The following is a 21,212-nucleotide window of genomic DNA, read 5'->3' on the forward strand; positions in this document are numbered from 1 at the left end:
TATTTACATCTTAACATTGTAGAAATGCCTAGTCATTAAAAAAAAAAAAAAACTTATTGAAGTATAGCTTACTTATAGTGTTAGCTTCTGGTATACAGCAAAGTGAGTCAATTTTATATATATATATATATATATATATATATATATATATATATTCGTTTTCATTATAGTTTATTGTAGGATATTGCATACAGTTCCCCATGCTATACAGTATGACCTTGTTGTTTATCTGTTTTTTATATGCTAGTTCGTGTCTGCTAATCGCAGCTCCTAATTTATCCCTCGCCTATCTGCTTTCTGCTTTGGTGACCCTAAGTTTGTTTTCTGTGTCTGTGAGTCTGTTTCTGCTTCATAAATAAGTCCATTTGTGTCCTACTCATGTATTTTAATCAGTTTACTATTAATCATGGTTTTTCTTTCCAATATAAACAAAGTACAGCAACTTATTTATATTGTCATTTTGTTGACCTTTAACATTTTAAAACATGCCCCAAATCTTCATATTTGTTTAAATACCATGGAATTGGTACAACCTACCATTTTAAAGTGAAAATTGCTCACTCGTGTCTGACTCTTTGAGACCCCATGGACTGTAGTCCATGGAAGTCTCCAGGCCAGAATACTGGAGTGGATAGTCTTTCCCTTCTCCAGGGGATCTTCCCAACCCAGGGACTGAACCCATGTTTCCTGCATTGCAGGCAGATTCTTTACTAGTTGAGCCACCAGGGAAGCCCCCACCACCACCGCCCCCCCCGCCACACACACACACTTTTATTTAAGTAGAACTGAAAAACTAGAAACCATTGAAAATATTGTGACTTTCCCCAGTTCTGGAAAATAATATCTGGAGATTGTAATTCCAATATGCACATGCACAGGAAGGAAGTAACAGAGTAAAGAACATACAGTTAGTAACTCAACCTATTATTTTCTAAGCATGTGGTTTTTATGATTCAAATGCATATGAGAATTTACATGTGTCACTAGACCACAGACTGGTTAGGACTATGGATTTTTTCATATTCTTCAATGTAGTGTTGATACTGATCAGTAAGGAGAGGCTGATTTGCTTCATCCATGTTGCTTCTGGCACGAATCAGACAAGAAGCGCCCGCAAAAATGACCGCAACCAGTGATAATGCAGCCACTACTGCTATGGTGACAATCTCAGAAATGCTAAAACTCCGACCTGTTTGCAAATAAAATGAGAGCAAAAAATAAATAGTAAAATTGTTGCCAAAATTGGTATCCTAAATGTAGGCGTTGTTCGAGGCACTTGACAAAATCCTTGTATTTAATTTTTATTGGCCACATTGCCTTTTATAGCACCTAGCATCTTCAAAGCACTCCCCAGTTTCTCATAATGACTGCATCCTATTGGGATAGTTATTATATCTGCTCTGAAGGTGAGGAGATGGTGGCTCAGTGTTTAAATCACTTGCCCAAGGTCATTTGGTTAGTAGACGGTGGAGCTGGTTTTGGAGCCCAGATCTTTCAGGATCCAATTTTTGTGCTCTTCCACTGAACCCCATTGCCTTGGTTAAGAAAAGGATTTAAAATTAAACCAGGAGATTTTGAATTTCACAACCTCTCTTAAAACGGCTCAGAGTGCCTCACTTCATGTCTTTTAAGATAAACAACTAGAAGCACGTTCATGTCGTAGAAAAATAAGAGTGTATTACACAGGGCATATTTTACAGGGCTAAGCTCAAAATTCATTCTCTGCGCTTCTAGAAAGGTGATCTTTGATAATTACTCTTATCGCATCTTCCTTATTTGTAAATTGAGGATTTTAATACCTTCCTCAGAGGGTTGTAAGTATTAAACAAAATAGAGTGCTATGTAACCAGCTCAACCAGGTCAGAATGGGGTCCCAACAAATTTTAAATTCATTCTCTTTACCCCCAAATAAAAATTCAAACAAAGCTATTTAATCATAGTGGAAAGCTGTGGGTTACTTTATCTCAGAAAACTGAGATTACTTTAAAGGTAACAAGTTTGATTTTGGAAATTTCCACAGTAAAAATACATTTTCAGTACTCACTTGGCCATTGAACTTCGTAAGTATAGCCCAGGTTGTCTGGAGCAGTAACAAACATTTCTATGTTGGTAACTGGAGGCCAAAATGGTACCATATTGTATTGTCTGTTATGTCCAATAGGGGCATTTTCCAGTGGATATGTGGATATATCTAAAATATGTCAAAGACACCTTGTTAATAGACATAATCAGTTTGTATTAATATATTATTATGTTCTGAAGGTGACTTAAAATGTTTAAGGGTAACAATAAAAGTTCTTTCATATTTTATACTGAATTAATGACATAAAAAATTATAACAGCAGAACTGGGAATTGCATGAAACAGAGCTCAAACGCTTTGAGTACAATAGTAACATGTCATCCAATAGAAAAAGAAAGTTTAAAAGTAAGAAAGTTTTAGTATTTTCTTATCTATGATAATCATTAGTTGTTTTACTTCTAAATTACAGAAACTATTTTCAGTAAAATTCATTAAACTTATTTTCAAAGCTAAAGAAAGACTGAACCTGTAATTTGCTGTAGCATCATCTGTTGTTTAAATTTAGGAGGCCGTGTATCTGATGGAGGTTTGTCTTTGACTATGTATATTTCTGTTTAGTACTTTTCATTTTTTCTGTTTAATTAGAGCAATAAATGTGAGCTTATTCCCTGGGTTCTTACTCTGTTATCAAAAAGCATTTAACATTTTGAATCAAGGTCCTATAATACTATTTGTTTCTTGCCACCTTTCATCTTTCTACTTAAATACAAATCATAGGCATTTGTGTTATTAGTGCCTTTTTGTTATCAGAGATAAAAGGAGTGATGCTCTTTGTGGCAAAAAATCTTTCTTTATTGTTGTTGTTTGTATTTATGTTGGTACAATTAAATGCCAAGTGGAATGTCACAAAACCAGAATTGGAAGTGGGTTTGGGCAAGACATTAGTGGGGATATGTTTAGAAGAGCTGAAATATGTGGGAAGGCTAGTTAAGTATAGAAGTATTGCAAGAAGTATATTACCTGGACAGTCACTGCAATCCTGTGAAGCATAGGAGAATTTTTTAACATCTACTCTAAAGAAACATTGATCATAGAAATGGCAGGTAGTGTTTATATTTTTGTAAATTTAAATTTAATTACTTTAAAATTTAATGATTTCAAATGTACTCTGAATTAATGGTAATTAAGTATGTATCCATTAAAGTCTATTGTGTTCCTCCTCATGTCAGGCACTGACCTAGGCACATGAGCTATAGCATTGAACCAAAGACAGGATTCATGACCTCAAAGCACTCATACTAATTACTTATTAAAGTTAGATATTAAAGCTAATAACTTAGATAATTTTTTAAGCTTCCTATTTTTTCTTTACTGAATCAGCCTCAACTCAGTTCAGTTTCAGCTGCATCAAAAAGTTATGTCCATTAAAATAAATGGAGGAAAAAAAGACTAATAAAAGTAACAATTGCATTGCAATATTACTTCCCTATGTCAGATCCTTCAATGGCTCCCCATCTCTCACAGAGTTAAATTCCATGCCTTTAAGGATCTGCTCCAGTTTTTCCTCTGGCCTTGTCATCTCCCTCCATTTTTCATCCCCCTCCCTCCTCTGCTCCAGCAACAGTGGCTCCTTTGTTCCTTTCTTAGGACCATCTTTCTTTCTCTATTTACACAGTCCTCCCTATCCCCCTTCCTAATATTACTTGTCTACGAAGAAACTCTCCCCCATACACTGTATCTAGTTACATATGCTTGTTGTCAGCTTATACATTGCTGTCTAGTTACCAGACATAAATGTCTAATAAAAGTGTGTTTTGTTCATCCACAAACCTATTAATTCGAGTTGTTATTGAAATAAAAGTAGTATAACAAAACATGTATAAACTGATAGTTATAAATGTAAAAAGAGAGGAATGTTTTTATAATAAATAAATGGAATGCTTTGGAAAGATTTACTGAGAATGAATGGCTATAACACTGCTATAGAATTAGGAGTGGGCAACTATGATTGTAAAGGGTTAGGGAAACTTTATGAAAATTTAGGATAATACTGTACTCAGCATCACAAGGGTTGCGAATTTCTTGTTTCACTTTAAAGAAATAGGCAATGCAAATTATAGATAATTCATTATGGTTGCATGTATATATATAAATACACATGAAAAATCAGGTGGAACTCCCAATCAGTGACTTCATAGAAGATTAATAAGTAGATAAATATTTATATTTAGGCTATTTATTTCTTAAATGGTTTTCAGTTGAAACAAACTCTTTTGACCAACTCATCAATTCATAGTCCAAATCAGGTTAGATTAGAATCTACTACTGTATTTTCTCTCTCTCTCACAAGCACACACACACACACACACACCACACACGAGCACAGAAGTAAGAGGTGGCTGAATTAATAGATGAATCAGCAGATAATCTCCAATATTATGTTTATGTCCTTGATGAAATAAAAGTACATGAGCCAAAATTTAGAACAATTTTAAATGTGAAAATTTATGATGTTTTAACCAGTAAAAGCACATTCATCGTTCAAACAGTAATATAACCCTCTCAGCTGAGTGAAAAGAAAGTAGCCTCTAAATAACACTTTAAAGAATGCATTAAAATGAACTTAAAAGAGATGTTCTATGGTGTGATATAAAAACTAGCATTAACTTTTCAAGGTGAATAAAATTTCCATTTGTGAGAGGCTGTAACATAATAAAAATCAGAACTGCGGTTTATGAGTATAATTTTTCTGTCTTTGGGGTATCAAAGAAGAGCTCTTTAAGGTTTTCACATCCATATGAAAAGCAATGAGGATGTTCATTGGAAGATATGAGAAAGAAAAATTGGGGAAACATGGTAGTTAGTCATCTTTACATGGTAAAGTGGTGAAGGGATTAGTTTTTAGTCCTAGTGAATGTTAATAAGTCTCGTCTTTCTATTACCATACTGAGAGACTTCTTATCTGCCTTTTGAGTGGTTTAAAATTTTTGGAAATAGCTAAATATTAGAGCTATTTTATCCTATTGTAAAGTGTAGTTTAAATGTGTCAAGTTCTTAGCCTAATGTGATAACTATGCCATCTGAACAGTCTTGTTTGCTGAGTTTGCAAAAAGCATATGAAAGAGTCTCACCAGCATTGTATCGCCTCAGCCATTCATCAAATACTGCGTCAGTGAATGTATGTAGGAGGACAAAAATAGGATCATTGGGAGATAAATGAGTTTGTCCCCCTGTTCCATTCAGGAATAGATGAGCCAAATTGTGAAGGCTTCGCACAGCAGGGTCATACCTTCCTGTGGGATGACTGTAACCTAGATATAAAAATAAAGATGAGAATAGTAAAATCCTTTACAAATATCTGACTTTTTAAGTCTAAAGCAGTAATTATATTGGGAAACAATTTTTCCTGAGCTTGTCAGGCCAATTTTTACCTTGGTGTAATAGCACTGCTTCTCTGTACCTATGGTTGGTGACATTTGTTTGCTGTAGTAAGAGCTAGGTTAGTTTGAAACTAGTGGCATGACATTCTAAGTGTAGCCTCTAGGTTAAAAATAATGACCTGCAAAGGATACCAGTCAAAATATATAGAGCACTCTATTTTGACAAGGCTAACATTGGTCTACATGGAAATAAAGACAATGGAAATCTCTAGCTTCTACAAAAACTGCTGATACAATTGGGAGAACACAGCTCTGATTGCCCTGAACTTAAATTGCCAGATGTTACTTTAGTTTCCTGCCTTACTGCTTCAGACTGTCAGCATGTGTATTTTTAGAAAATTATTTCTGTGGAGAAGTTAGAATTTCTCAGAGCTTTTTTTATCATCTCTGTACTAGTTTTAAATATCTGAAAAGACTGCTGTCAAAACATTTATAGAACTTTTGAGAATGCTCTCTATTCTATATATATATATATATATATATATACACACACACACACATATATATATATATTTATATCTTCTCCAAAAACATTTCCATATTATGCACTACATATATTTCACATGTGTTTCATATATGTGCATGTATGCTCAGTTGCATCCAACTCTTTGAGACCCCCATGATGGTAGCCCTCCAGGCTCCTCTGGCCATGGGATTGTCCAGGCAAACATACTGGAGTGGGTTGCTGTTTTCTTCTTTAGGGAATCTTCCTGTCCTAGGAATTAAACCTGCGCCTCCTGTATTGGCAGGCAGATTCTTTACCACTGTACCACCTGGGAAGTTGTGCATCATACATATCCCTGTTTATATATAATCCACATATTACACACCTATTACATGTAATATATACATTTCCCATATGTTATACATAACAGATATACTTCCCATATATACTTTCATCACATATTGTTCATGTAAGTATATTAGGGAGAATACATGGATAGATCACCAATGGAAGTCGGGAGTCTCTGATGTGGGATGGAGTTATAAGTGTGTAGTTAGCTTGAAGACCAGAGGTGGGAGAGCAGGGTATGCCTGTATATTATAAAAGCAATATTAGAATTTGAAGTGCATTAAGTCAGTAGTGTAATTATAGCTACTCATTCATTCATTATTCTTTTTTATATGTTTATTCTATTATTTTTTTGACTCATAAAACATTTAAAGACTGCCTACATTGTACATGGTTAGGCACTAACCTTTTTGTACATTCTGTCTGGAAATCAGTATAATCTGTCTTTTGATTGGGCATCAATAAAATACACTCTTATATTCTTAAATTCTTTACAGAATCACTACTTAACAGCATTAGTTTATAAATACCGCTTTAGTCAAAATATGGTGATTATTGAGGAATCTCCAAATCAGTGCATTCATATGTAGTTATTAAAATTAACATAAAGATAGGAAAGAATGGCATCTAAGTTTTAATGATAAAAAGGGAGATAACTGAAAATAATTATCAGATCTATATATCAAGTATCTTAGATAAGGGAAAGAGAGATCTATTCCCTTTTTCGGTTGGCGGGGAGGGTGGTCTAACATGTACGATACTGTATTTAAGGTAAAATTTGACAAGAACAAGTTTATAATAAAGTTAAACGTGATTCTGTTCTTTTAAGACTTTAAATATGTATCATGAATAATTTAGAGGTATAAAAGTTTTTTATATAATAATTATAAATGATATAATTTTTTTAGAGGACATAGAAATTTTTGATTTGAATCTGTGCTCTGTTACTAACTAGCTGGATATCTTTTCACTTCTTTGGACTTGGTCTCTCAACTTTAAAATACTTGAATTATTTAAAGAAAATCAAATTAAATATCTCTAGATGCTAGTTTGATTTTTTATAGTTCTTAAAAAAACTTTCAGGATGATACCTCAATAATACATATGCCCAAACCAGACTGTTTATTTGATGTCAACTATTGGATGTTCAGGATTTTTTTTAAGAAAAAAATTAATAATATCTCCAAGTCTTGAATATTATTTGCCTATACTAAAATTTGATACAGTTATATCCATATTGGCCAGCTACTTAACAGAAATTTGAGTTTAAATACCTTTTAGGTATTTTAAGAGAATGGAGGATCCTTTCCAAGGGATTCTCCTGTGATACAAAGAGTTTCAGGGGCTACGCTTTTCTTTAAGAAAGTTCTATTTAGCAGAGGACTGTGACTATATAATGATAGGCAGCCCTGTTCATATCACATACACATCACAGGATCCATACGGCATTCAAAGTTTTTTTTTTAAAGAGATTTAATTTGCACACTTGAATTTTTCCTGTAACAACTAGATCAATTCAGAGCACCAGTTTTGTTTACTTGCCTTCCACTGTGTTTCGGAAGCTGTTTGTAGAATTAGAATAAAAAGGAGGTGTGTCAAATGAACCAACTTCCAAGCACTGAGCGACATCCTGTGGTTCAGGAAGACGTTGCACCATTGGCCTGGCCACATTTCCAGCTGGGTTTCTCTTAATTGGCCCACCCTCAGTGCCTGGGAAAAAGAGGGGGTATGAGGACACATATAGAACATTTAGAGATCTTAGCTTTCCTTATTAAATTTGTATACATGGGGTCTTGAACACAGAAAGACAGGTTTTCCTTTGTAGAAGAGAAAAAATTTCAAATGCATATTCTGTGGTATTAAAGTGACAAAACCTAGGTTATCATGTCCAACTTCTGTGAAAAGGGAAAATATGTGATAGAATCACCTGAAGAAAAAGATAATTGTAAAAACAGATAGAGGTCCTTGTATTCGTTAAATCAGTATAATGTTATTAACATATCAGTATATGTTAAATCTCTTTTTTCAAGAGAACACATTAAAACAGAAGTTCCGTGGAAGATTAATTTTGTGAATACAATCTCATAAACCAAAATTCGACACTGAAAGCCATATTTCGCATTACATGGAATTTTGTTCTTTAATGTTGTTTCAAGCTTTCAAAGAAATAATGTTAAAACAACTTTAACTCTCTTTGGGAAGTGATCTATATTTCAATCAACACATATTTTTCAGCAATTAATGTGAAAAATAAAAGTTTTGAAAGTTAGTGTGAAGAAAGCTGAGTGCTGAAGAATTGATGCATTTGAACTGTGGTGTTGGAGAAGACTCTTGAGAGTCCCTTGGACTGCAAGGAGATCCAACCAGTCCATTCTAAAGGAGATCATTCCTGGGTGTTCTTTGGAAGGACTGATGCCAAAGCTGAAACTCCAGTACTTTGGCCACCTCATATGAAGAGTTGACTCATTGGAAAAGACTCTGATGCTGGGAGGGATTAGAGGCAGGAGGAAAAGGGGACAACAGAGGATGAGTTGGCATCACCAACTCAATGGCTGTGAGTTTGAGTGAACTCCGGGAGTTGGTGATGGACAGGGAAGCCTGGAGTGCTGCAATTCATGGGGTCACAAAGAGTCGGACATGACTGAGTGACTGAACTGAACTGAACACAACTGAAGATAAACTGGTAAACAAAGGGCTGCTATACTAGGGATAATATATATCCCTAGGAATATAAAGATGCCTTTGGGGATACAGGCAGGGAGAGAAAGAAATAGGGAAAGGATGGAGGAGGGAAGGAGAGAGAGGAAAAAAAAAAGAGAGAGAGAATACTAATTCTTCCCAATTGGGCAGCTTCAGGAAGATTTCATTGGGTATACAGATTTGCAAAGAGCCCTGAATATCTGAGGAAAATTGCCAGAAGTAAAATAAGAAAAAATTTACAAGTCAAACATTTTTAAGCAGAGATAATAATAAAGGATGACAGGCTTTTTTCTGTGCATAATATAAGCCCCATCAGAGCACAAACTCTGTTCTTGATCACCAGTATGTCCTCCAGTCTTGATCCAGTAGATGGCATATGAAAGTGAAAGTGAAGTTGCTCAGTCGTATCCGACTCGTTGCGACCCCATGGACTGTAGCCTACCAGGCTCCTCCCTCCATGGGATTCTCCAGGCAAGAGTACTAGAGTGTGTTGCCATTTCCTTCTCCAGGGGATCTTCCCGACCCAGGGCTCGAACCCGGGTCTCCCTCATTCCAGGTAGACGCTTTAACCTCTGAGCCACCAGGGATGGCATATAATTGAAGCTAAATAGTTGTTTGGTGTATGTTGACTTATGAAAAGATAAGGTTGATCTGTATGAGGGAGCCTGTTAGGCGAACAGCTAGCCTGGAGCATGTGGCAATGGAAGCGGGTAGTGGATGGCAGGAAATATAGGAAGTTAGACCAGAACTATTTTATTTATTAGGCCCATGAAAGAAAAAAGGAAAAATAACATTTTATTGAATACCCATTAATGTGTCTGATATGATGCCAAATGCTTTGATAAAATATTTTTCTCACGATAATTCTTTCCTCCCTCTACTTTTCTTCTCCAGTAAAATTATCCATCCCTGTGGTTTCACTGGTCGTCTTTTACAGGACACACATACATGTACATCTTTAGAGTGAAGCTTCCCTGGACATCCCATGCATATGTTCTCATATGCTTTCTAGACAGTCTCTCTCCATTTACCAGGAATGCACCAAACTTGGTACACTAAAGAGTTATTTTGGAGAAGGAAATGGCAACTCACTCCAGTATTCTTCCCTGGAGAATCCCATGCACTGTAGCCTGTCAGGCTCCTCTGTCCATGGGGTCTGAAGAGTTGGACACAACTTAGTGACTAAACCACCACCAAAGAGTTATTTATTGACACCTAATATTCTTCCAGCCACTAAACTATCCAGCCACTAAGCTATTTTTAATTCATCATATGAAAGACATATTCTTTTTCTACACAATACTTCTCAAATCTACTTTCTGCTTCAGACACTCTGAACTTTTCATTCATTCCTGCATGGGAATCCCACAGGACTCTAATCCATAATAAGTTAATAGGTGCAATGACAGAAGTTGTCCATATGCAAGCAAATTAAAAAAAAAAAAAGTCACAGGGAGAGATGAATGTTTTGGTACCTAAATATACACCAATCCTCAATTTCATCTCATTTCACCAAACAAAAATTCTAATTTTATACTTATATAAAGTTTTATATATGGTTACTTCTCTTATTCCTATATACAGCTAAATAATCTAACGGTAAAAAATCTACCTAATTTTGTTGTTCTATTTAAAATATTCTAAGTTTACAATGTACTTTAATATTTGGTGCTTAAAAATATGTGCAGAATAAATGTTATGTGTACAATAATGAAAAAAATAAATTTCAATACTTCTAGTTTTTATATGGAAGAACAAAAGTTCAAAATATTTAGACATGCCTGAAGAAGAAAAATAAAGTGAAATAGAAAGACTCTGATAATTAAGACCTTGTGTTAGTATCAAGGGAGATGGTAAAAATAGGATCCAAGGAAGAGAACAGACAGCTTCACAGGAACTGTTCCACAAAAGACAGAAACATGACCTATGGCAGAAGGCATTCAGACCACTGGAGAAAGGATGTTAGGACAGTTGGTTAAGCATTCTCTTCATTAATCTAGTCAGAAGGTTGGAAATCAAAGTGACATAATAGTAAAAATAATATAATAACAAATAATAGTAATCTTTATGTAACAATTATTATTATTAAATGTATATTTTTTTACTCCCAAGGTACTTCCAATTCTTTCTGTAGATTTCACATTTCCTAGGGACACATTTTCTGTGAAATTCCAGTACAAGACACATGACCACAAAGCAGTGCTGGGCTTACTAAGAGGATTAACTAATACAAATAGACATTTCCAAAATAAGAAAGCAAGCAATGCACCAACAAAGTTGTTCAGAAAAAGCAATGGAAAAATGTGTAGGTACTTTCTTTTTTCCCCTGGAGCACCCCAGATTGCCTGGACTATCCTAGGTACTTAGTGAATATCTGTACACCCATTCTCTATAATAATAGTGAACTTCAGTCTGAAGTCCTTAATAGAATGAAAGGCCTTCTGGCAGCACATTTAATCTCTTTATCTAATAGGGAATTCCAAATCCTAGTTGTCATTTGAAACTTACTGTTGCAAAGGGTTCCCAGGGTATCATAATCTTCCAAGGATTCGCAGACCACTCGCCATTGAGAAAAGACAGAGTTCGGGCTTATAAGAGTGGAATCAAAGTTGCTTCTTGATCCCATCAAGTCATCCGTGCAAATGTCGCAGGTGTTCTTCCCAGTGGCAAAATTCCAGTAAGGGAGGGAGAAAGAAGGATCCTGCAACATTTCCTAGATCACAGAAACTCTGTTAGCATTCTCTGCTTTTGTTTAAAATGCTCCCTTTGTTTGGTTTACTCCCTGGCAGCCTGCTTCTATTAGTTTTCTCAGCCACTTGGGAACCAGTTAGTGTGTCTGCAGGGCTAGCGGACTTAGATCCCTTATTTAACAAAGCTCCTGATTTACGACAAGAAGTCACTTAGGCACTAGAGGGAATGAAACTCAATTCATTATACCAGAAGTTTCTGCAAATGCTTTGGGGCGATGTCTTTTCTTTTTCAGGCAAGTTGGTTATACTAAAAATTATCAACAATAACTTCTACTCTTTGACATTTTCGCTTCCTTCCATTTTCCTATCTCTAATTGAAGTATCACAAACTCTTGTCTGGAGTTAGATCCAGCCTTGAGATATATTATGTGAAGGAGTGCTTTTTATTTCATTTCTGTTTTTTAATTTAACTGAGTCAACTTTAGGCATTAGATTTTATTTTGGCCACACACTATAGAGGCTTCTTTGAAATTAGCCTTATCTGCCTGGTTTTACTTAGAGACTCTGCTTCAGAATCTAAACTATGAAGACTCAGGCCTTTGCCAGAAACCAATATAGACAGGAAATGCTTAACGGAAGCTGAATATTTTTCTAAGCATGCTGTTCTTTAGCCCAGGGACCTAGTTTCCATTTAGAGCTGATCTCAACAAATAAAAAAATGCTGGGCTCAAGATCACATGCTTATTTTATTGGGTTCCTTTAAAGGTATATTTATTGTACTTATTATTCTCATTCCTTTAGGCCTTTGGGGAACTATATTTAGAGTGTGGGATAAATGTAGGGATTGCCATTGTTTAATCTCACCTTGCAAACATTGAGTATTTTTCTGCTTTTTTACTCTTAAACCCTTTCTAGGAAGCATATCCTTGTCCTTGGGGTATTTTAGAGGGTCAAAAGCTTTCCAGTGCATCCCTCCTTATTGATCTCCAGGGCTTTAGAGGCCTTGTTGAGCAGCCATTGTTCTGGTTCACAAAGATTAGTGACAGCTTCTGAGGGATCATTAAGAGTCAGTTTGTGGTTCAGCAACTGGCATTTCGGAGCTGGAGCATATTCATGTGGCATTTCAACTGTGCATTACATTTAGATTATAATTTGTTGGATCGCTTGTGAAGTTGGGTTTTAAAAATGTAAGTCAGAGAGGTTGAAGTTTACACAGGCACAATTGAAGCTTTTAGATACTTTCCACCTGCCCTTTCATTTTGATGCACTCGTGGGAAAATGACTTGAAGGCAAGAAGATCTGGAGTTGATTACAAATGACAGATTTATCTACTCATAATCTACTAAATGTCTTATGTGAAATCAGAGCTATAAAATATGAAGTTCAGAGTAGCAGCTGAATTCATTTAATCACTCTCAAACTGCATACGGATGGACTACGTACATATGAATATTTTTTTCTGTATTTTAGTGCTTGAAATCTCTCCCTTCTAACCATTTATTTTCTTGGATAATGCTGGGCATAAGTGTACTGCAAATCAATACATGAGTCTGCTCCCAGATATTTTTTCCTGCCCTCAGATATTTTTAGATTTTAATTTATGGGGAGGGAATCATTGCTCTTATTTCACCTAGAAAACAGATTCACCTTGTTGATTTCCTAGTTGAACTCTAAGACTATTAAAGGGGTTAAGAATTAGTTTGTGATTGACAGTTGTAAACTATTATATATTATAATACATATATTATATATTCATATATATATTATATACAATATATATAATATATATTCATATATATACACATATATATATACACATATATACATATATACATATATATATTCATATATTCATATATTATATATGAAATGGATAAAAAACAGTGTCCTACTGTGTAGCACAGAGAACTATTTTCAATACCCTACAATAAACCATAATGGAAAAAATATAAAAAAGAGCATAGATATGTATTAGGTTGGTCAAAACATCTGTGTGGGTTTGTCCATAACATCTTACTAAAAAACCCAAACAAAATTTTTGGCTAAACCAATATAACTGAATCATGTTGCTGTAGAGCATTGTAAATCAATTTACTTCAATAATGAAAAACATTTAAATTCATTTGAAAATGACAATACTTTTCTTAAAATAGAACAAATAGTAAAAGAAACAATAAGAAAGTATCTTAACAGCTACTTTAATGTGATTTTAGTTTATCTGATTAAAAATAAACTGGAAATAACTGTTTAGTTTCACTTCATGCTAAAAAACCCAATGTCTTTAGATTAAAATGATGTCTGACTTAGTGGATATTGTTAGTAGGTTTCTGCTATAAGCCTCAAAGTGGTAGAGAACATGGAAACATAGGAGTTCAATTAGAATATGCCATTTTAAATGAAAAGTATTATTTTTGTAGTTTAAACCCTGTATATATCATACAAAATCATCAACTTATAAAATGAGCTATATATTTGGAACTTGGAAGACTGAAAAGTCATATACACTTTCCTCATCCAAACTAGGAGGGGCTATTGGTTTACATTTCAGAAGGGAGACAGATCAAATGAGAGTCCTATATTGTGAACTATATGAGGGTCATTTTTTCAATGACGGAGTTGTAGACTATGTCCAGTGCTTTAACTCACACCTACAAATACCTCATTTGGCTTCCTGACCATTGATGTGACTTTCTTTTCACTTCACAAAGGATAAAGATTAATTAGAAAGTAAGTGATTCGCATAGGGAGAGACTTAACAGAACACTAAAGGCAGGTTAATAACATGAAATTGCTTTGTCATGACCTATTTTGATCATTCAGGACACAGTGAATTAATGACTTACAAACAAGTTACCTTCTCTGTAAAGGATATGAATGTGGCCATGTCTCATGCATACCTGCATGTCTCTCTCCAGCTGCAGCAGGTGGTACCTGTGCCAGGTGAGAAATGCTGGTCCCTCGTGAGAGAAATCCACCTCACCAAAGCTTTCCTGTCCTGCTCCCAAGAAAGTCTTTTTGACTGAGTAGTAGTGTGTCCAAACGAAGTAGTTATAAATGGAAATGTTCTCAAACTGCGGTGTGTTGCCATCTGGCCCCAGTATTTCTTCTGACCTCCTTGTGGCAATGACAAACTGAGGGTGAGTGGTGCGCTTTGCCATATCCAGGGCCCGGACAAAGCGGTTCTTTTCTTCTGTGCTTAAGTCCAGAAGGTTTCTCCTGACTTTAGAGACACAAAATTCAAATGTGAAAACATCTGCCATGTGAACATGGATAGAGAATACTCAATCATCTTGTAACCCCATGTCCCACTAACCCATGAATGATAATTTGCATCTGTGCTCACATCATTTTATACTTTAAAAAATATCCCTTGCTAAAATCCCTTATTCATGTCTGCTTTCTCTCTCTGATCTCCTCCCTCTTTCTCCAACTTACTCTATATAGAGTAAGAGCTTTCCTTAATCTTGCCATGGACTTTATGATTTGATGATCCTGTTGTAGACTTCTGCTCACTATTTGCATATTTCTTGTAATTTTCTACCTTTTAATACCATAAATTTTGCAAAAATATAGTATGTGGTTTAGCATAGTGGTTAGGACCAGAGTCTAATTCTGTTACTTGGCACATATTTCTCTAAGCATCAGTTTTTCATCTGTAAAGTATGTGTAGAAATACCTGCTTTATAGAGTTGTAATGATTAAAGAGGACACACATAAAAAGAACAAATTTATGACTACCAAAGGGGTAGGTGGGGGAGGATAAATTAGGAGTTTGGGACTAACATGTACACACTACTATATATGAAATGAATAACCAACAAATACATACTGTATAGCATGGGGAACCATACTCAATCTTTTTTAATAACCTATAAGAGAAAAATCTGAAAGAAATAGATATGCATAACTGAATCACTTTGGAGTCCACCTGAAACTAACACAATAATGTAAATCTAAAACCGAAAGCTCAGTAAGGGTTCTGTGAAACTCTTGATCTCATGTTTGGGACAAAGAGAACAATCCAGTATTGCCGGCTGTTACTATTTAAATTTCTGTCATTTATTGTTGTTTAGGCTGCAGGCCAGGCTCATCCTGTAGAATGGCTGAACTTGATCATCAGAGTGGGGAACGTCTTTGTGGTCAGCAAGGGCTGTGTAAGAATCTCTGGATTAGAGCTGGACAGATCTCAGTGTGAACTCCAGGTTTCCCACACACCAGTTACATGGAGTTGACCTTTCTGACCTCCAATATGTATTCACAATTAACATAACTACCTTGCAAAGTTACTGAAAGGTCTAGTCATGAACATCTAGCATTGTTCCTATTATAAAGGGGTTGCGCGACACATCTTTTGAAAGGAAATGTTATTAGTTAGAAGACCTGATTTTCAACTTTAACTCCTTAAATACATTTCTTAGCTTCTCTAAGCCTCAGTTTCCTCAGCTATGAAAAGTAAGGCTTGAGTTTTATGGTTTCTAGGAGTTCTTAAACCTCAACTGATTCAAAGGTCTGCAATATTAAATGTGTGAGTTCCATGCAGGACTGTGCATCCATTCAGTCTCTACTTACCTGTGAGAACCCTCTGGTCACAGGCAGCCCCTCCCCAGCCAGGGCGGCAGGTTCCACAGTTGTGTCCTGAGAAATTGCCATTGCAGTGGCATGTCCTGTTGAAGAAGCGTGTGGGCCAGCCCTCTCGGTCATCTCTGCCATCGTGCGGGTAGTGGTGGCTGTGGGGCCGGGAGTCGGCTATCACCACCTCACATCTGCCCCTCCCTGATGAGAGACCGCAGCGGTCAGACCCAGGCCCAGACAGTGGGGACAGGTCTGGGCAACACACGCCATTCCTCAAAGCCTCAATGGTAGCACACTCTCTTGGGAACTGAGCCCAGGCCTGCTGGAAAAAAAGCAGGACTAGGAACATGTAACCCAGAGAGAGGAGTGTAGGAGATTTCATTCTGCTTGAAGCAAGAATGCAGGACAGCTTCTGGTTTGCAGCCCTTTGTGTAGAGACCGAGGCACGTAGATAAAAATCAAGCTGAAAAGAAAATAGCAAAATGAAATTATGCAAGTTTTTTGTACCATTATAAATGGCATGAGGCCCTTCCCAACCCACCTTCAAAATGCTTTTCATGTCTGTAAGATGACATTACCAAAATGATAAAAATAGTAATTTACCTTTAAAAATTTGACAGGTATAGTATCTATGTAATTAAATCCCCTGTCCTAGTCATTTAATTTTCTTCATTTTAATTTCTATTTATATAAAAAATACTTCTCATGGATGTCACTTATCAAAAATACTCATTAACAGGTCAGCACCATTAATTACATTTATCCATGGAGCTGAAAGAAGAATTGGGGGCAGATTTCTAGCAAGTTAGTTTCCAGGGCTTCAAGTCCCCTATATTCTCATGGAGTTTTGGTGGGAATCCACCCACTCCCCGTAGAGTTTCTCTCTATGGGAGAGAGAAACCTTGAGTACCTTGAACTCCTGAAGGCATTCTCTGCTGAACCTCGCTTACAGCTGAGTGTTTTATATTTGCTTGTTCCCTGATGTCAGAACTTTTAATTGCTTGTGGGTTTTCTGTCTGATAGCTAATCCCAAATCAGTGCACCCCAACTGGGAGGGGCCAGTCCTCTTTTCTACCCTTTACTAATCCTTTTTCACTTCAGTGAGTTTTTCTGCTCTTTAAGTATTTGGATAGCACATGATTGCCTTCCCACTGATTTCCTTGTGATGCTTAAAGTTTTAAGAAAAGGTCAGAGCCATGAATTTGGAATACAAATCAGAGAAATTAGAGAGCTTTTGTTTTCATTGCAGATAATTTTATTTTTTCCTTTGGCAACGTATCTTTAAAGGATGAAATGAGATTATTTACCTCTTTCTTGGTGATAAAGGGATAGGCTAGTGTTTGTACCTGATGGTAGCTTTTGATTATGTTTCATCTTGCGAACAGATACTTTATTTTTAACGTGCCCAGAGAGAATAATTGTAGTAGAAAAAGCATCAGGTACAATTGCAACAACTCACATGCCATTGCCTGCTGGCATTGACAGTTGGATACTCCAACTCCCTTTCGCCCAATAGGTGGGTGTTCATCTCCATCTCCATGGCAAAGGATCCCAGGGTCACTGCTACACGTAATGTTTAGAAAATGACCACTAAATAGTTTACTTTTCCTGCAGTCTCTGCAAGCAGTCTTAAGTTAATGGCACTTAGGGTAATAGATTCATATATTACAAAAGAAATTTTTCTCTGGAGTTGAAAACCCATACATGTGAAATTGGTCTTCAGAATAATCTTTAGTTTGAAATGCATAATTACTATGCAAAAGTTATCAGAATTTGTGATCAGGGTTAGCTGTTCTATTTGACTCTCAGTCATAAAATTGTCCAGAAACCTATATAAAGGACTTGGGCATATGGCACAAACAAAAAGCCAACCAAGGCTATGTCTACAAATTAAGATGAAAAGAATAAGGATTTCCTGTTCATAGGCTCTTGTTAAGACCACCAACATGATTTATTATAGCCTTATCAAACCATGGTTATTAAGATTTAAGTTTGTAAATCTAAAATGTTATTTTTTTAAAATTTATTTTTATATTTTGTTATGTATGTAACTGTCATCATTACTATATAAGTAGGCTTCAGTGACCAGATTTTTTTTCCACTATGTTTTCGAATGGAATACATAATTGTTGCATGTGGCAGTATTTTATGTTTTTTTAAAGGTCAACTTGATACGTCATTGTAAAAATATTTTCTCTCTTTTTGTATATATCCATTCTCTTGTTAGTGAACAACTGGATTATTTTCTTGGATTTTTTATTTCATTTTTTTGTCTTATTACAATGCTTCTATAAAGAGTCTTCTAAATGTTTCTTTTTGAACATATAAGAATTTCTCCTCATGAGTATCTAGGAAGTGGATTCATAGTCATAGGATTCATGAATATTTATGTTAGTTTTAAATTGTTTTCCAAAGTGGTTGTATCAATTTATTCCACCAGAGTGCTTAATATTGGTTCACGAACTTGCTAACACTTGGTAATAATAGATTTAATTGACATATACAGATACAGATAATTCATTCATCTTAATGACTAATATGTTTTAATACTATTCTTGTGATTTGATCCCTTCTGTTTCTTTGATTGTAAATTTTTTTCATGTGTAGTGCCCATTTTTTGTATGTATATTTGATTTTTTTTTTTACAATATATTAACCTTTTTATTTTGTATTAAAATATAGCTGATTAACAATGTTGTGCTAGTTTCAGGTTGGAGAAGGCGGTGGCACCCCACTCCAGTGTTCTTGCCTGGAGAATCCCAGGGACGGGGGAGCCTGGTGGGCTGCCGTCTATGGGGTCACACAGAGTCAGACACGACTGAAGCGACTTAGCAGCAGCAGCAGCTAGTTTCAGGTGGACGACAAAGGGACTCAGCCATGCATATACATGTATCCACTCTTTCCCAATCTTGCCTCCCATCCAGGCTGCCACATAACATTGAGCAGAGTTCACTGTGCTATACAGTAGGTTGCCCATTGTTTATATTTTCTGTCTTTTTGCTGTATAAGACTTTTTTATGTATTCTGGCTTCCTAACATTCTGTCAGATAACTATATTGAAAATATTGAAAATATCATATTCTAATTTATGGCTTAGGTTTTGCATTCTTGACACAGTTTTCTGATGATTAGTAGTTTTTTCATTTTAATGTCATTGTGTCAGTCTTTTACTTTGTTAATAGCTTCCATATCTTGTTTAAAAAATGCTTCCCCTTGTATAAGCAATGAACTATTTTTTGATATTGCCTTCAGCATTAAAAATTTAAATATTACTTTTCACATCAGTCTTTAAATGCATATGGAATTGGGTCTTCTGCATAATGTGAATAAGAATCTCAGTTAAATTTTTATTTCACACCAAAACTCAGTTTTTTCTAAGCACCATTACAGACAGGTCTGTCCTTTCCCAATCATCTGCAGTATCACTCTTTCCGGTTTTCATTTATGAGTGGACTTATTTCTACCATTGCTGTTCTGTTCTGTAGGTGAGTTTGACTATCCCTGTGTCAATGCTATATATTTTTAAAAATCTAGTCACATCATAGGTCAGGAATCATTGTCAAAATACATGTGGAACACTTCTTGGCCCCCTGCAGAAATTATTTCTAAGATTTCTTTGATGGAAGCTAAGTTTTATACAATAATTTTGCATTTTAAGGTTAGCAGATGCACACTATTATATATAGAATGGATAGATAGCAAGGTCCTACTATATAGCACTTGGAACTATATTTATTAACACCCTGTAAGAAACCATACAGGGCTTCCCAGGTGGCTCAGTGGAAAATAATCCACCTGCCAACGCGGGAGACATGGGTAGAATCCCTCGGTTGGGAAGATCCCCTGGAGAAGAAAAGGGCAACCCATTCCAGTATTCTTGCCTGAGAAATCCCATGGCAAGCTATAGTCTATCGGGTTGCAAAAGAGTCAAACATGACTTAGTGACTAAGCAGCAGCAGCAGCAGCAGCAATAAACTATACAGAAAAAGGAACAGAAAAAAGAATTGGGCTATTCAGAAATACACACATGAGCAGGATATAAAGACTTATTAGTAACCACCATTAGTGTACATTCATATATTCAAAGCTGATGTGAAGCTCGTATCTCAAGAAAAAGGGCTAGTCCTTCCATCCTAATGTTTCCTTTGAAGTCTTACAATTGTCATTTATAAAAGATGGAATCAAAAAGCTAAAGGATAAAGACCAAGAATTTAGGTTAAGTTGAGGAGAAAAAGAGTTTCAGAATGCCTTTTTTCCCCAGAAATATTTCTGATGTATGTTAGTATATTTAGTGATCATTTGTGGCAAACAGTATTGAATATGTTCATTGTCCGATTGGATTGCATGTTATTAAATTATATGCTTAGTTATACTAAGCTTAGTATAATAACTAGAATACCAAAGGCATTAAGGCAACTCAGAGTCATCTGTTAGGCTGGTCATGTGGCTTTGCCTCATGGAGAAGCTTAAATTCTGTGAAAGGAAAGAGGAAGAATGTTAGGGTTGTGTTTTTGTGTCACTGAGCAGAGATTCAGTCAAACATAACATTGCTATTTTAGAATATTTCAAGTTGACATTTCAGACAATGTAGTTTCTGATCAAATGTGCCATTAATTTCTTAATTGAGTTTTCTAAACTCCAGGACAACAGATGATGAGATGGTTGGATGGCATCACTGACTCAATGAGCATGAGTTTTTGTTGGCTCCAGGAGTTGGTGATGGACAGGGATGCCTGGTGTCCTGAGGTTCATGGGGTCTCAAAGAGTTGGACATGACTGAGCGACTGAACTGAACTGAGCACAGTATTGCAATTACTAGTGTTGGGGTAGTTAACAATAACTTGATTTCTGTATAGTGTAATTCTCTCTTGCTAAGTTTATATTAAAACAAAGTGTTTCTTTTACTGATGATTTCTGTTCTGTTTGTACAGATGGCCTTGTTAAGAGTTCCCTACAAAGAAATTTTTAAATATATACGTATATATTAGGTGTTTA

General features: G+C 35.7%; 1 protein-coding gene across 2 annotated transcripts; it reads right to left on the bottom strand.

Moving 5' to 3' along the window:
- Nucleotides 1-903: 903 nt before the first annotated feature.
- Nucleotides 904-17,143, bottom strand: TYRP1 (tyrosinase related protein 1). 2 transcript variants are annotated; one of them, NM_174480.3, is given in 8 exon segments: nt 904-1,189; nt 2,045-2,191; nt 5,154-5,333; nt 7,798-7,965; nt 11,464-11,668; nt 14,543-14,865; nt 16,215-16,680; nt 17,128-17,143. In NM_174480.3, coding segments are annotated over 7 exon segments (1,614 nt in total). In that variant the 5' UTR covers nt 16,600-16,680; nt 17,128-17,143; the 3' UTR covers nt 904-983.
- Between the last annotated feature and the right edge of the window lie 4,069 nt (nt 17,144-21,212).

Source organism: Bos taurus, chromosome 8 (genome assembly GCF_002263795.3).
Source record: "Bos taurus isolate L1 Dominette 01449 registration number 42190680 breed Hereford chromosome 8, ARS-UCD2.0, whole genome shotgun sequence".
Lineage (NCBI taxonomy): Eukaryota > Metazoa > Chordata > Mammalia > Artiodactyla > Bovidae > Bos > Bos taurus.

What these genes read in the sequence shown, in the direction of transcription:
- TYRP1 (XM_015472443.3), bottom strand. Translation starts at nt 16,599, where the DNA reads ATGAAATCTCCTACACTCCTCTCTCTGGGTTACATGTTCCTAGTCCTG. An exon ending in CCTGGGAACCCTTTGCAACA is followed by an intron (nt 7,966 to 11,463) that starts GTAAGTTTCAAA and finishes TCTTTTTCCCAG; the next exon opens with GCACTGAGGGTGGGCCAATT. An exon ending in CTTCCGAAACACAGTGGAAG is followed by an intron (nt 5,334 to 7,797) that starts GCAAGTAAACAA and finishes TTTTATATCTAG; the next exon opens with GTTACAGTCATCCCACAGGA.